The sequence below is a fragment of the Cervus canadensis genome, chromosome 2 (assembly GCF_019320065.1).
Source record: "Cervus canadensis isolate Bull #8, Minnesota chromosome 2, ASM1932006v1, whole genome shotgun sequence".
NCBI classification, from domain to species: Eukaryota; Metazoa; Chordata; class Mammalia; order Artiodactyla; family Cervidae; genus Cervus; species Cervus canadensis.
The window spans coordinates 81,217,598-81,232,163 of record NC_057387.1 but is presented as its reverse complement, the minus strand read 5'-3'; the positions used below and the strand labels follow the sequence as shown (position 1 = coordinate 81,232,163).

Genomic DNA, 14,566 nt, shown 5'->3' with positions numbered 1-14,566 from the left:
CGTTCCATCCTTTTACTTTAACTGGGTCTGCCTTTATATTATAAAAGGGTTCATTTCAGACAGCATTTAGTTGGGTTTTGCTTTTTAAATGAAATCTGAAAATTGCTGCCTGTTAATTGATGCATTTGAACCATTAATACTTACTGCAATTATTGATATGATTGGATTTAAATCTATTATGTTTGCATTTATTTTCTACTTGTCCTATTTGTTTCTTGTTTTCTTTTCCTTATTTTTTTTTGGTCTATTCTTAGTACTTATGTGTGATTATTCGATTTAAACTTCTCTATTAGTATTTTCAGACCTGCCAGGTGGCTAAGTGGTAAAGAACCCACTTCCCAATGCAGGAGACTGCCTGCAATGCAGGAGACCTGGGTTCAGTCCCTGGAAGATCCCCTGCAGAAGGAAATGGCAACCCATTGCAGTATTCTTGCCTGGAAAATCCCTTGGACAGAGGAGCTTGGTGGGCTACAATCCACAGTGTCACACAAGAGTTGAACATGACTTAGTGACTAAACAACAACAATTCATATTTTTAACTGAATACAGTCTTCCTTCAACCAAAATTATACCACTTAGCTGACAGTATACAGGTATTTTTACAGTACACTTTTATTTCCCCTCCCAGTATTTTATGCTGTTGTCAAATGCTGCCCTCTATTATGTTACAAACTCCACAGTACATTGTTATTATTATCTTAAACAATTGATTATTAAAGAGATTTTTTTTAAATAAGGGAATTGTATTTTTATTCATTGACATATTATGTCCAATACTTTTCATCTCTTTCTGCAGATTAAAAATGATTTTCCGTCTGCCCAAGGCCTTTTTTTTTTTTTTTACTATTTCTTGCAGTACTGCTCCGATGGTTATGAATTTTCTCATCTTTTGTATGTGTAGTCTCCTGCATTGCAGGTGAACTCTTTACCATTAGCACCACCTGGGAAGTCCTTGTGTGTGTAAAAAACATCTTAATTCCCACTAGTTTTTGAAAGAGAGTTTTGGTGGATGTAGGATTTCAGGATGATCATTTTCCTTCAATACTTTAAGGATGTTATTCTACTGTCTTATTGTTTGTGTTTCTAATGATAAATCTGTTATAATTCTTATCTTTGATAAATCTGTCATAATTCTTATCTTTGTTGCTCTTTATGTAATTTGTCATTTTCCCTTATGCATTTAAGGTTTTTAATTTACTGCTGGTTTATGCAATCTGATTATAAGGAACCTTCGTATGGTTTACCTCAAATTCCTTATATTTGAAGTTCATTAAACTTCTTAGGTCCATGTCTTTATAGTTTTTTTCAATTTTGGAAAATTACAGCTATTATTTTTTCAACGTTCTTTTCTTTCCCTCTATTTGTCTTATCTCCTTCTGAGACTCCAGTTTCTCATGCATTAGGCTTGACTATAGCATAATACCATTTTGAGGACTCTAATCCATCCCACATGTGTTCCTCTCTGACTAGTGGAAATTGGAACTATTCCCAACTCTGTGTGAGATCTAAAAATTTCTCTACTTTTTTCTCTTGATGTCTCTTTTGCTGGCCTTGGGTAGTTTCCTCGAATGCATACATTAGCCAAGTTTTCACGTGAAGACTTCAGGATAACTCTTTGGAAGTCTCCAAAAAGGACTCTTGGGATATCTTGGGACTCTTGGGGTATCTCGCCTCATTGCTACTTTGTACCAAGTCTTCTAGACTTCTTGGCCTTCCTCAACTTCATACTCTATTCCTTTAGCTCAAGGAGAATGCTGGGCTAAATTTGGAGTCCCCTTTCTTGTTCAGTAAACTGAGCTTACCTCATTCCCTTCTCTCAGGAATCACTGTTCTGTGCTTCCTGATGTCCAAAGTCATCCAGAAAGTATCATGTCATATGTTTTGTCCTATATTTTAGTTGTTTAAAATGAAATGGTAAATCCGACTTGCCATTTACCAGCAAACTGGAAGTGGAAGTTTACTGCTTTCATTTTTCTATGGCCAAAAGGATCCCGTGATCTTAATATAAACAAACATCTATTAACTCTGTCTTTAGGTAATAAATTGATTGTTTCACATACAAAACTTTAGCCTAGAGACAGACTTATGTATTTGGTATTCTAATAAAGGACTGTGTAAATAAAAAAATCAACTTACTTTATTTCATTTTGGTAACCCAAATCTTGATGGTTAAGCAATGTTTCCAAAAGACTCAAAGTCAGATATAATCCGTGTTTCCCACATATAGCCCTGACCTGCAAATAAGAAAAAGATTTGAAATTTCAATATAATTAAATTGATTTGAATTTCATTCCCATTATTAGAACTTACATAATTTGGACAAAGAATGAATAACCAGGAGTCGAGTATACCACTAGAATAATATTTAGGACAAGAATGTTCAATGGACTGCTCATCAACAGCAAATTTTTTATGCTTGACACAGAGGCATGGTTCATTACTCAGAAGCCACTGTACTTTGAAATGCTGATCTTACATTTTTGACAGCTATGGAATGAGTGGTCAAGGCCCAGAAATTATACACACTTATTATATAGGTGAATCAAAAAGTATTTTTTAATACTGACTTTGATTTACAAAAGAATCTTGTTTTATTTTATATATGAGGAAACCAAGACTTAGATTGGCTTTCTCTATGTCACATGGTTAATAAATGATGGAACTTAGTCTAGAAACCAGATATTCAATTAATATTTGTTCGATGGATGAATGAAGGGTCACTGCAACTTCCTGAGTACTTAATGGTTTCTGAGTCTAGCCAACAAACCAGTTCAGTTTTCAAGTTGGTGGGTGTGCGATACTTAGATTCAAACACACCAAACTTTTAGGTTGTGATAGTCTTTGTAGTGTGTTTAGCATACTGTTTAAACACAGAGTCTTAAGAATAAGGCATGATTTATTTTGAACACTGGAAATGTTGTGTATGATTTGTGTGACCTCAGGAAGTTCCTAAATCTTTTTATGTCCAATTACTTCACCTACTAAATAAGATTAGTATTTTCCACTTCTCAGAAGAAAGTAAGCAGTTAGAATAATGCCTGGATTTTAGGAGGCATTTGACTAATATATGTTGAAATGAAGAAAAGAAGGAAAGGAGGGAAAAGGAAGAAAAAGGGAGATAGAGGAGAGAGAGAAGAGGGGAGAGGGAAGAAAAGAGAAGGGGGCTCAAGAGTACAAGAAAGAGACAGAGTGGGAGAGAGAGAGAGAAACGAGAGAAGGAAGGAAGAAGCAAAGAAAGAAGAAAAGAAAGGAAATGTTTTATTTAGTGTTTACACTAATTGTAGCTACTGTTGTTATTTTGAGAGGAAGTTCCACATAGTGACTGTATTATGCGTGTCTTTTTAATCTGCTGCTTGGCCATCATGGGGCCCTGCTGACCCTGGAGAAACTGCCTCTTCCAGGGCTAGCCAATTACTAGAGATAGTAAAGGACTTATCTGAAAGTCTGTCTTTCATCTGCAAGCCAATTACCTCTTTTATTGAGGTTTTCACACTTGGCACACTATTTCCAGGTCCTGATTACTCCAGGGCCAAGTACTAGGCAACTAGGAATGGCGCCTGTGCCCCAGAGCCCACTGAAATCATTCAAACTAGCCAATCCTAAGCCTTCTTATCCTGCTTCATCTCCCCACAGTAAATGCTCTTGCACACACTTCCCCTCATCCCCTCTGCCTCCAGACCGGCTCTGGGGCTTCACCCTGTGGCCCACGTGGTGTCTGTGCCCCTCCTCCGGGGAACCGTGAGGAACAAGCTATCTTTTCAGCGGCAATCACCTCCTGATCTGTTGGTCTGACCATACTTGAATAACATAACCTACATTTTGATAGAGTGACAAAAGCCTAATCTTCATTTGTCTTTTTGGAAGGAAACAACCAATCTGGGTTAGAAACCTGTTACTTACTAGCTGTAGGGGAGTACTTCAGGGAAGGAAAAAGACAGATATAAAGCATGAAAAGAAGGAATAATAGTTTGCCAGAAAAGTAAGGAGTTGAGGATAATCCCAGGCAGAAGAAATGGATGTGTAAATAATGGGTGAGAAAGAGCATTGTGCTTTTTAGAAACTACACTCGACTATAGTTTTATACCCCTTTTCACTGAGCAGTAAATATCTATTCATTAGAACATCTCTAAAAGACTGGTTTATTGAGGGTTGGATTGTGTTTCCTTCATTTTCTTATCACCATTGCCAAGCACAGTGTTGAAAATTACTTTTAATTTTTTTTTTAGTTCTACCACTTTATTGCTACCAACCTATCTCCCTCCACCCTCATGCACACATGCTCAGTCATGTAACCCCATGGATGCAGCCCGCCAGGCTCCTCTGTCCATGGACTTTTCCAGGCAAAAATACTGGAGTGGGTTGCCATTTCCTTCTCCAGGAAAATTACTTATTGAATAAATGAATATATAGATGGATTAGGAATGAATGAATTATTTAAAAGTACTGAAGGTAAAGGCATAGGTTGGCAAAAATAGAGTGGTAGAAATTAGTTATGTTATGCCATTTTACTCAATAAATAAAAATCAACTTATCCTCATGATTAGAGCACATTATTGTATTTTTAAACATCAGTATTAACAGGTTATTCTAAAAACAGTTTATTTACTTCTGGCAACATTGAGTTTTGCTCTAGGCTAAATGAACAGCAGATTAGAAATAGTACATCAGGGTTCCTAGAAGTAGATTGATTGATAGCTGCTACGAACTGACTGCTGACAGTTGTGGAAGAGCAATAGAAACATCAACCAGAAAATCCTGGCAATTTAGTGTTATCTAGGATTATTTTTAAAATCCATGACTATTCATTATGATGTCCTTATTCAATAAGAAAATGTTTGGTTGTATATAGTTTCTTTGGTTCTGTAAGGGCATTTAAAAATCTAATGTAAATAAAATACCTATGTTATTTAGAAAATGACAAGTAAAATAAATATTCATTTCCTCAAAATGCTCCTGGAGAGACTGATGCACAGATGCTCTCCCTACTTCCTTCCCGTTTATGGCTTCATTTGCATTTTACCCCATCACTCTACTTAAATTGTGTTTACCAAGTCATTAGTAACTCCGGAAGTTTTACATTTAATGAATACTTTTCAATCCCAATTACAAATGATCTCTTTGCAGCCTGTGACATGGCTGATCTTGCCATCCTTCCATAAGTCTCTTCTCTTGGCTTTCTTGATGACTCCCATGTCTCTTTTGATTATTTTCGGTCTCTTTTCTTGGCTTGTCTTCATCTATCTGCTCCTTAACTACAGGTGTCCTCCTCAACCTTCCCTTCTTACCTTCTATTACGTCCTTGAGTAATCCTAATTACTCCCAAAGCTTCAACTCCATATTGAAGACCCTTACGTCATTATTTAGCTTTACTCTCAAGCTACATCAACATGCTCAGAAGTGAACTCATCATCCTTTCCTTTGCCTCCCCAAACTCCTTTTCTGTTTGCTGTCTTAGAGAATGGTACCACCATCTAGTAAAAGTTAGAACCTTGGGAGTCATTTTTCATTCCTCCTAATTCAGGGTCTATGTCCAGTTAAGTCACCAAGACCTGCTTTTCTACCTCATTAATATCTCCATCCCTCCTGCTACTTTCCAGTTTAAATTCTCATAATTTCTTCCTTGAATTACTGGAACAGCCTTTTAAAGTTTCTCTCTGTCTCTAATTCTCTGTTATCTATTAGAGTGCTCTTTTCAAATTTCAAGTTTGATCATATCGTTCACTTGTTTAATATTCTTCAATGATTCCACTGGAGCTTCAGGATAAAGTCATACTCCTTAGAAAGACCCTTCAGAAACTGGTTCCTCCAACCATTCTGACATCAACTTGAGCAGCATCTCCCGCCGTCCCCAGTCACCGTACACTCATATATTCATTTGCTTATATGAGTAGTTTACATTCCCTGAACTAGCCATGTTCTCTTTCATCTCAGTAACATTTCACATTGCACCTTTTACCTAGAAAACCTTTCCTGTCCCTTCTTCTGCCCTACCAAAACACTTTGCCAAATTATCATGTCCTCTAAGATTCAGGATTTGCTTTATCTCCTCTGGAATTTTTGGGTGAGGCTAGGTTGTTATTCCTTCTCTGTGTTTAAAGTTACTGCCACCAACGTATTTGTCATACAAAATTGTAACATGTTTTAAATACTACCTTTTCCCTGAGCTCCTGGAGAACTCTGGGACTGAAATCATAATTGTGTGTTGTCCTCAGAGCCTTATCACACTGCCCAGAACACACTGTGTGGTTAGTATGTTGAATGCAAGAATAAACATGCCATATTGATCAGAAAGATGGCGATTGGTTTGGAAGTAGGGAACAATTTGAAACTAGTATAAATCATTTATATTTTAGGGCAGAAGGTACTGATGGAGAAACAACAAAACACAAAAAAGGAGCCTGGCCAACTGCAAAAGAATGTCTTACAGTTTTGTTCACTTGGTAAACTAGTATCATAGCTGTAGTCTTGCCAAGGGAACAAATTTCACATTCCTAAGCCCCTGTTCACTCAGTAATGGGATTCCCTCCTGATGATAGTGAGGAGGTTGCATGAACATCAGGCAAAGAGTAATTAGAGGTAGAGTAACCTGTGTTCTAGCAGTTCCTCCTGGCAGGAAGGTCTGGGAGTAGTTTGGAAGGGCTTTGCGTTATAGAGCAGAAAGGAGTTCAGAACGTAAAGAATACGGATTATGTATAAAAGTGTTAAACTGAACCTTTATGCTTGGAAACTTCTTAGGTTCCACAGCCTATTCAATCCATGGACGAGAAAGTGCAAGTGTTGATCATCCAACTCTTTCGTGACCCCATGGACTGTTATGCGCCAGGCTCCTCTGTCCATGGAATTCTCCAAAAATACTGGAGGCGGGTAGCCATTCCCTGTTCCAGGGAATCTTCCTGACCCAAGGGTCAAACCCGGGTCTCCTGCATTGCAGGTGGATTCTTTACCATCATACCTGATATGAATAATGGCCAGGGAAGTTAATAAATAAATGTATGTGGATCCACATTGCCCTCAGGAGTCCTTCCTGAGCCATCATTGAATGAAGGATGTGACAGAGGGACAGAATGAGTGAGTCCACAGAACAAGGATGACAGATATGAGATAGGTTTTTATGCTGTCCTTTGAGAATGGGGACAGTGCCATTGATTTGAATGATAAGACCCATAGATCATCCCTCAGAACAGCTGTAAGTTATCTGAGGAGGTACAGGTGATCCGCGAACCCTCTGCAATACTGGCTGTGGGCATGTGCTCTTCTGTCCCTCTGAATACAGGGTGCATAGGTCTCATGGGAAACTTCAGGAGGTCTGAGATCGTCTCCCTTCTGCCGTTTAGAACTATTGATCAAAAAGAGGAACAGTTCAGATGGCCTTTCCCAGTCACCTCTGAAGTCCTGTGTCCAGCAACAAGGATGTTGGGGTGCAACTGCTGCTGCATGTCATATCCAGTGTCCGTTGGGCCTCAATTTATCTCACATTCTGGGGAAACACAGTTCTATTTGCCATGCCTCCCAGAACTGTAATATACTCTGAGTGAGTTCCAGATGTCTTAAGAGATGCCAGATGGCTCATGAGAGGCAGACCAGCTTCAAGGAAAATGTGCCCCATTTTCTTCAATATGATCCACAAATTTAAGCTTTCAGGGCCAGCTGTGGGGGGAAGACATTCAGAGCCTTCTCTGACAGCCAGCACTCCATGTGGCCATCACTTGACCCTGGGAAAGAGCCTCCTTCCTTAGACTATTTTGCAGCAGTAATTTCACCAAACACTGATTTTAAATTTTAAAGTATATATATATATATGGAAGGGAAACCTATTTCCTGAGTGCCTCACATATCAGACAGTATACTAAGTGCTTTCACATACTTATCTTACTTAATCCTCACAATAGACGCAGGAGATAGTTATTTGGAGCCCACTTTTTTCTAGATGGAAAATCAGAGACTCAAAGAGCTTAAGCAAATTTATTTTGATTTTCAAGTCGTTCATATTCCATTCTATGAGTGTCATCTGAGAACATTCAAGCTTTACTGATACTATTATGTATTTTCTAATCTGACAAAAAGTGATTACTGCTTAGTCAATTTCTGCTAATCCTCTCAAAAACATAATAAAGGCCATTTATGATGTGTGGAATCTCCTGTAATGTTCTCTCTTCTAGTGAAACATGCTTGCGTGTTTAATATTCATGTATAAACACACACGCACACACACACATACACACTATCATGTGACTTTGCCTTTGCATAATTAGTTGACTGTATAAATGAAAAAGTTCATAAAAAGTTACTTCTGTCATAGAATAAGAATCCACTTTCAGCATATTGTGTCCTTGGTTTCTTAGAAAACATCACTTGCTTTTTTGAATTCTCTGACTCTCAATTCTTAACCCCTGTTTACCTGGATGAAAGGCATTTTCCAATCTTTGCTTCAGGACCTTTTTTTCCCCTATAAGTTACAATCCTTTCTCCTCCTCTGGATTTTTAATTCCTGTATCCTGGACTCAGTGAAATCTTCCAGCTATCATCTGCCTATTGGAGTTCCAATTCTGTCTCTCAGTGTCCAGTATTCTGTATTTGAATCCTGGCTCTGCCTCTTGCTAGCTGTGGTCCTTGAGAGATTCGGTTGTCTTCTCTGAGAATCAGTGGTTTATTTCATTTATTAAATGGCTATTATAACATCTACCTAGATCTTACATTTACCTGTAAATGTTAAATGAGTAAATATAAGTAAAACATTTAATGTAGTATTTGGCAGTTTAGGAAGAACTCAGCAAAGCTTGGTGGTGCAAGTTGTTGTGAATGGAATTGCAGTCAATGTGGTCACTATTATTTTACCTGTATCCAAGGTAACCTCATGCTGGAGTTTGTTTGGCTAAATACCACACATGAGTTAATATGGTTCTGGATCCTCTTTTATGAAACATATCTACCCAGTTAATTAATGCTCCCAAACAGCATTGCTAATCTCTGTCAGCAATAAACCACATCAGTCCCTACAATTTTGGTGTCCCTAAAGAACAGAGTACCACCTGCTGACCTCACAGGAAGCTGGTAGAGGGTGTGATAAATGAACACTTATCCTTGGAAAAAATATTTGTTTTCCACTGTGAAATATTATTTGGATATTGTCATACTGTCTATTGTTAGCATAAAACAGCCCAGTGTAGGTAATTCCTGGACCAATTTGGCATATTTCACAATTCTTCACTCTTGGTTTTCCCTTCTTGGATGCAGAAAATAAGTTAATTGTGAAATGTAATCCACAGGCAGAACACAGATCAAAACTGGGCCTTTTTTAAATTTGAATTTTCATTTCAGTGTCTTTTGATCCCTTTAAAATTGATTTTTAAATATAATTGTATTTATTTATTTTTGGCTGTGCTTGGTCTTCATGGCTTTTGTGTGGGCTCTCTCTAGCTGTGGTGAGAGCGGGCCACTCTTCACTGTGCTGTGTAGCCGTCTTAGTGCGGTGGCTTCTCTCGTTGCAGGGCACGGGCTCTGGGGCGTGGGGCTTCGGTAGCTGCTGGACATGGGCTCAGTAGTTTAGGTTCTTGGGCTCTAAAGCACAGGCTCAGCAGTTGTGGTACATGGGCTTAGGGATGTGGGATCCTCCTGGACCAGGGATCAAACTCATGTCTTCTGCATTGGCGGAAGGTGGACTCTTTGCCACTGAGCCACCAGGGAAGCCCTCATTTTAAAGTTTCTATTAAACAAGAAATGGCTTGATTTCCAAACAGATGGCCAATTTATTACATGAGAAATTAGAGGTAAAAACAGGAAAAGGAAATCTTTACTGTAAACATTCTGTTTTCTTTACCTCATTATTTTTCTCTTAGTTGATTAAAATTTGGGAAGGGACTATTAGACTTACATAATAAATACTGAACTTACATAGTTAAAATTTTCCTAGAACCTACATAATTAGTATATATGCACTCCTACTTTCAAAGCTAGCCAGTTATGGATCTCAGCATGTTTATTCTTAGTGAACTGCACCTTCTTACTATAGACCCAGTGCCCCAAGATAGCCTTCTGGAGATGAATGAATCTGAAATCTAATTTAGGTTACCTTGGGTGGGGGCAGGCAGCCAGAGAATGAGCGATCTTCTTTTCGAAAACTCAGATTGAGTTTCTCTATGTTGAGTTTGGCCTTGGTTGCCCTCAGCGCCATCTTCAGGACTTCCAACAGGCTCTCGTTCACTTCTGACTGTGAGTTGTAGTCTTGAGGGGCGATACTGCTTGGAGAAGCAGGAGAAAGGCTGTGAAAAGATGAGTTATTCAAAGCTGCTGTATATTTTCATACCACATCTCTTACCCCTGCTATACACCGTGGAACCAGAGAACCCACCCAGCAAGGACTCCTAAATCTGGGTAACCTCGTCACGGGACTGCATGTGGAGATTGCACAGGTCAACTAAAGTTTATTCTAGTCTAATGAGTTCCACAGTCTCTTCTCTCAGAGGTACCAATCCATTCAACTAGATCATAGACGAAAACTTGTAATCCACTAATTTTTTTTCCAGGTGAGGAAAACTTAGAATTGACCATAGCAATTTACTTACCTATTTATTTTATTAATACTTTTTGTAAGTCCTGATAACTATTGATAGCAAATATCAATAGCAGTTTGATAGCAAATTCCCAAACTGTCCATTGCCACAAGCAAAGCAGATCCTACCAGATCCCTGTAGCCAGGGAAGCTATCTGGAAGGAAATCTTGAACCAGGTAAACTTCCTTCATTATCCATGACTCTGCTCTTTGAATCTGGAAAACCCAGAAAATGTGTGGGAACAATTATTTACTTACCATCTGGCATGCATATATATATAGTTACTAAGATGGTGTATCTGTTTGTTGTTTCTTTAAATGATTGGTGAGAAACAACAAGGTGATAAAGTATTATAGTCATTTATTTTATGAAACTACTTTGAGGTGTTAACTCATTTAGCATTCAGTGTATGTGTCCTTCCAGATCCAAGCTGTGCTATCTCCTTCAGAGTGAAGCTTTTCCTGTTTCCTCTGTTTCAACTTAGGCTCCACTTCTCTAGACAGACATTCTATGACATCCCCCAAACTCCATTCATGTAAATCAGTTTCCTTTCAGTGGCATGCTGGTAAATCATTAATGACCAGCTCTCCAAGATAAAGCCGTAATCTGCAGCCTTACTAATTTTCATGGTGCAAAAACTCCCACCATGGTCAGTTTCCAGTTGCCAGTATGATGTCTCTGAGTGAGGCACTGGGAACTGAGGTTCACAGTCAGCCCCCCTAGTGCTCCTGAACCCCCTGCTTGAGAAACTCTTTCAAATTTCCTTGTTCTTTTCCTGTAGTAAGTTTCCCTCAGGTTGCGATTGCTTCCTGATTTGTTTAGCTGTTGTTTTCTGTCTGACCTCCCTTGCAAACTGTTCCGTAAGATGTGGGCTGATTGGCTTTGCCAATCTGATATATCTGTTCCAGATTTGAATCAGAAGGTTTCCTTCGTCTTTGCTTTTCTTGTAACACCAGTTTCTGTAGGAAGGAATTAATAAGAAAGACTTTGGCCCTCGGCTCAGTACACGGAGTACTGAATGGGAGGTTTTATATGGAGCCCATTTACTGCAGCTGGTGGATTTTATAGAAAAACCTGCTGCAGGAGTTTACTTCATCTGGTCCAACTTAGGTGATGAAAGCTGTTGCCACTGGTGATGCTGGAGACATTTTAAATATCATAGAGCTGTCCCACATAAAGCTCTACCTGACAGAACATGGGAGGGACTTTTTCTGAGCTGTACATTAATTAATAAAGAGCCTGGATTCATTACAGGCCATCAGTCCTGCACTTCTGCAAACACACTGTCTGGTTTATATAGAGCAGCACCTTCTCTGATGAATTCAAAATGATATCTTTATGGACCTTTTTTATATAGTAGATATCCAAATGTTCCTGCAAGTGAAATAATGCAAGCTCTTTGGATAATTGGAGGTGCCGATGACACTCCACAGATATTTATTGAGCATCTCCCATGTGCCAGGAACTATGCTAGAACTATGCTGGACACTGAGTTGGCCAGGAAAGACACTATTCCTTACCTCAAATGTCAAAGAAGTAATTATAAGCACAATGACTACTATAAAAAGAAAGGGCTATGAGGTTATACAGCAAAGAGATATAACCTACTCTAGGGCTCAGGAAAGGCTTCCTGTCTAGGATTCATGAGATCCATATCTGCCAGTAAGTGGCCATTTGTTCTGATGCATCATCTCCTACTTCTCTGGTTGCAAATCTCACTATCTGTACTATATGAAGTATGGCTGCTGATTATTAAATATTGCTAGGGATTTATGGCTCTCAGCAGGGAAGTTGCTCCAAGTGATAGTTGATGGTGTACCCATATGGCAGCATCACTTTCTTTGGACTGTGAGCCCTTGAGGGAGAGACTGGGCCTTGCCAATCTTTGAATTCACTGTGCTCAGCAAAGTGTGCCTGGCAAGCAGCTGGCATTCAATGGATGCGTGTAGAATGAAGTAATGCAATCAAAAAGGGCACAGTGCACATTGTAGAAAGGAATCAAGTCTATCACTTAGTCCGGGGACATTTTTATAGGAAACCCGGCCTTTTTCCTAGAGTGAAGTGATACACTTCAATGCCGTGGCTTTTAACAACTATGTCACATTATTTGGAACTGGAAAGGATGTCTTCTGGTAGTAGTAATAGTAGTATTAGTTGCTCAGTTGTATTTGACTCTTTGCAACCCCATGGGCTGTAGCCTGCCAGGCTCCTCTGCCCATGGAATTCTCCCGGCAAGAATACTGGAGTGGGTAGCCATTCCCTTCTCCAGGGGATCTTCCTGACCCAGGGATCTAACCTAGGTCTCCAGCATTGTAAGCAGGTTCTTTACTATCTGAACCTCCAGGGATAGTTTCAAAATAGTAACAAACCCTATCAGGTACCACTTTTAAGAACTATGCATTGACTAACTCAGTTCCTCTTACAAATCTATAAAGTGAAAGGAAATCTATCACTGTTTCCATTTAACAGCTGGAGAATAGAAGCACGAGAATGTAAGTGACCAGCTTAAGTTTACAGAGTCACAAAATGGGCAGAAACAGGAACGGAGTCTAGGTCTCTGTCAGTAGAAGTTACGCTCCTAACCACTGCATTTTGCCATTTTTGGTGGAGAGCACAGACTATCGTGCTTTACTGTGTCTCATCTCTAATGCTATTCCTCACATCCTATATTTATGTTGGGTTATTTCTTTCCTTTGAGATTACATGAAGGAATTACTGATTTCTGTACCTCAAGCCTTTTTCTGCTAGTGCCTATAACCCAGGAGTTCACTGTCTGAACATATTTCTGGAATCACACCATGTGGACATGAACTCTGCCTGGTACACACTCATTTATTATTTCATAACGAGGTTTTTCATTTTCACATGGCAATCTCATAAAAAAAGATGCATTGTTGCAAATAACTTTGTATGCATGCCTGCACAGGAAGGAAAAAAGAAAACTATAAACAAAAGGCAAAATTGGTAAAGAGCGGAGTGATTCTGCACGGGGTGAAGTCTTCAAGTGTATTACTTCCAAGATCCCTGCCAGCTCTGGAAGTCTGTACACACCATGCCCATAGATAGGGAGAAAAGTACCTTTGATGGCTACTACTCTGAGTTTCTTTTACATTGCTGTCCTCAACTCCTTTGTTTTGCTCTGTATCTTCTGAAGCTGCAACTTTTAAAAACCAGAGTAGCTTTTCATAATTCACCTGAAAATTAAATATCAAAGAGAACATCCTCATTTAATTTACACTTAGGGGAAAGAAGATACCTGCTGAGATAAAATGTATTTGGAAAATTTTTAGCATTGAAAATTTTAAAACAGATTTTAAAATATATTGTAGTGATTACTAGTGCCTTTTTTTTTTTTTTTTGACCAACAATTCTTTTTATTTTCCCTTATGGTAAAATGATACTTCCTGGTTGTTTTATGGTTGAGTAGGGTGATGATCAGTTGGGCCAGTGGGTTGAGAGCAGAAGTGACATGCACTACTTCTGGGCTGAGGATTAAACTGCTGACATGAAACCCGCCCAGATATCTTTTCATCCCCTCTGCCATCACATCCACTAATACTCCAGAGTGTATGCTTCACCAGCCTGGATTTGGAGCTAAGATGATGATGGTACTGAGAAGAGCCTAGGCAGGACTCATTATGAAAAATAAGCTTTCATTCTTTTAAGTCACTGAGACTTTGGGGCTCTTTATTACAACAGCATGACCTAGCCTCTACCTTCTCTCTCTTTCTCTCACAAGTCTCATATATTGATTATATATATTCAGTTCAGTTCAGTCGCTCAGTCGTGTCCAACTCTTTGCGACCCTATGAACTGCAGCATGCCAGGCCTCCCTATCCATCACCAACTGCCAGAGTCTACCCAAACCCATGTCCATTGAGTCGGTGATGCCATCCAACCATCTCATCCTCTGTCATCCCCTTCTCCTCCTGCCCTCAATCTTTCTCAGCATCAGGGCCTTTTCAAATGAGTCAGCTCTTCGCATCAGGTGGCCAAAGTACTGGAGCTTCAGTTTC

The 14,566-nt window shown here is 39.2% G+C and overlaps 1 protein-coding gene across 1 annotated transcript in view; it reads right to left on the bottom strand.

Moving 5' to 3' along the window:
• The window catches only part of C2H1orf87 (chromosome 2 C1orf87 homolog), an 83,243-nt gene that overhangs the window by 37,378 nt on the left and 31,299 nt on the right, over window positions 1–14,566 (bottom strand). Inside the window, exons 5-7 of the mRNA XM_043447555.1 lie at window positions 13,629–13,744; window positions 10,070–10,235; window positions 2,137–2,234 (exon numbers count right to left, since the gene is read on the bottom strand). Coding sequence (XP_043303490.1) covers window positions 2,137–2,234; window positions 10,070–10,235; window positions 13,629–13,744 — 380 coding nt within the window. The remainder of the gene's footprint in view (window positions 1–2,136; window positions 2,235–10,069; window positions 10,236–13,628; window positions 13,745–14,566) is intronic.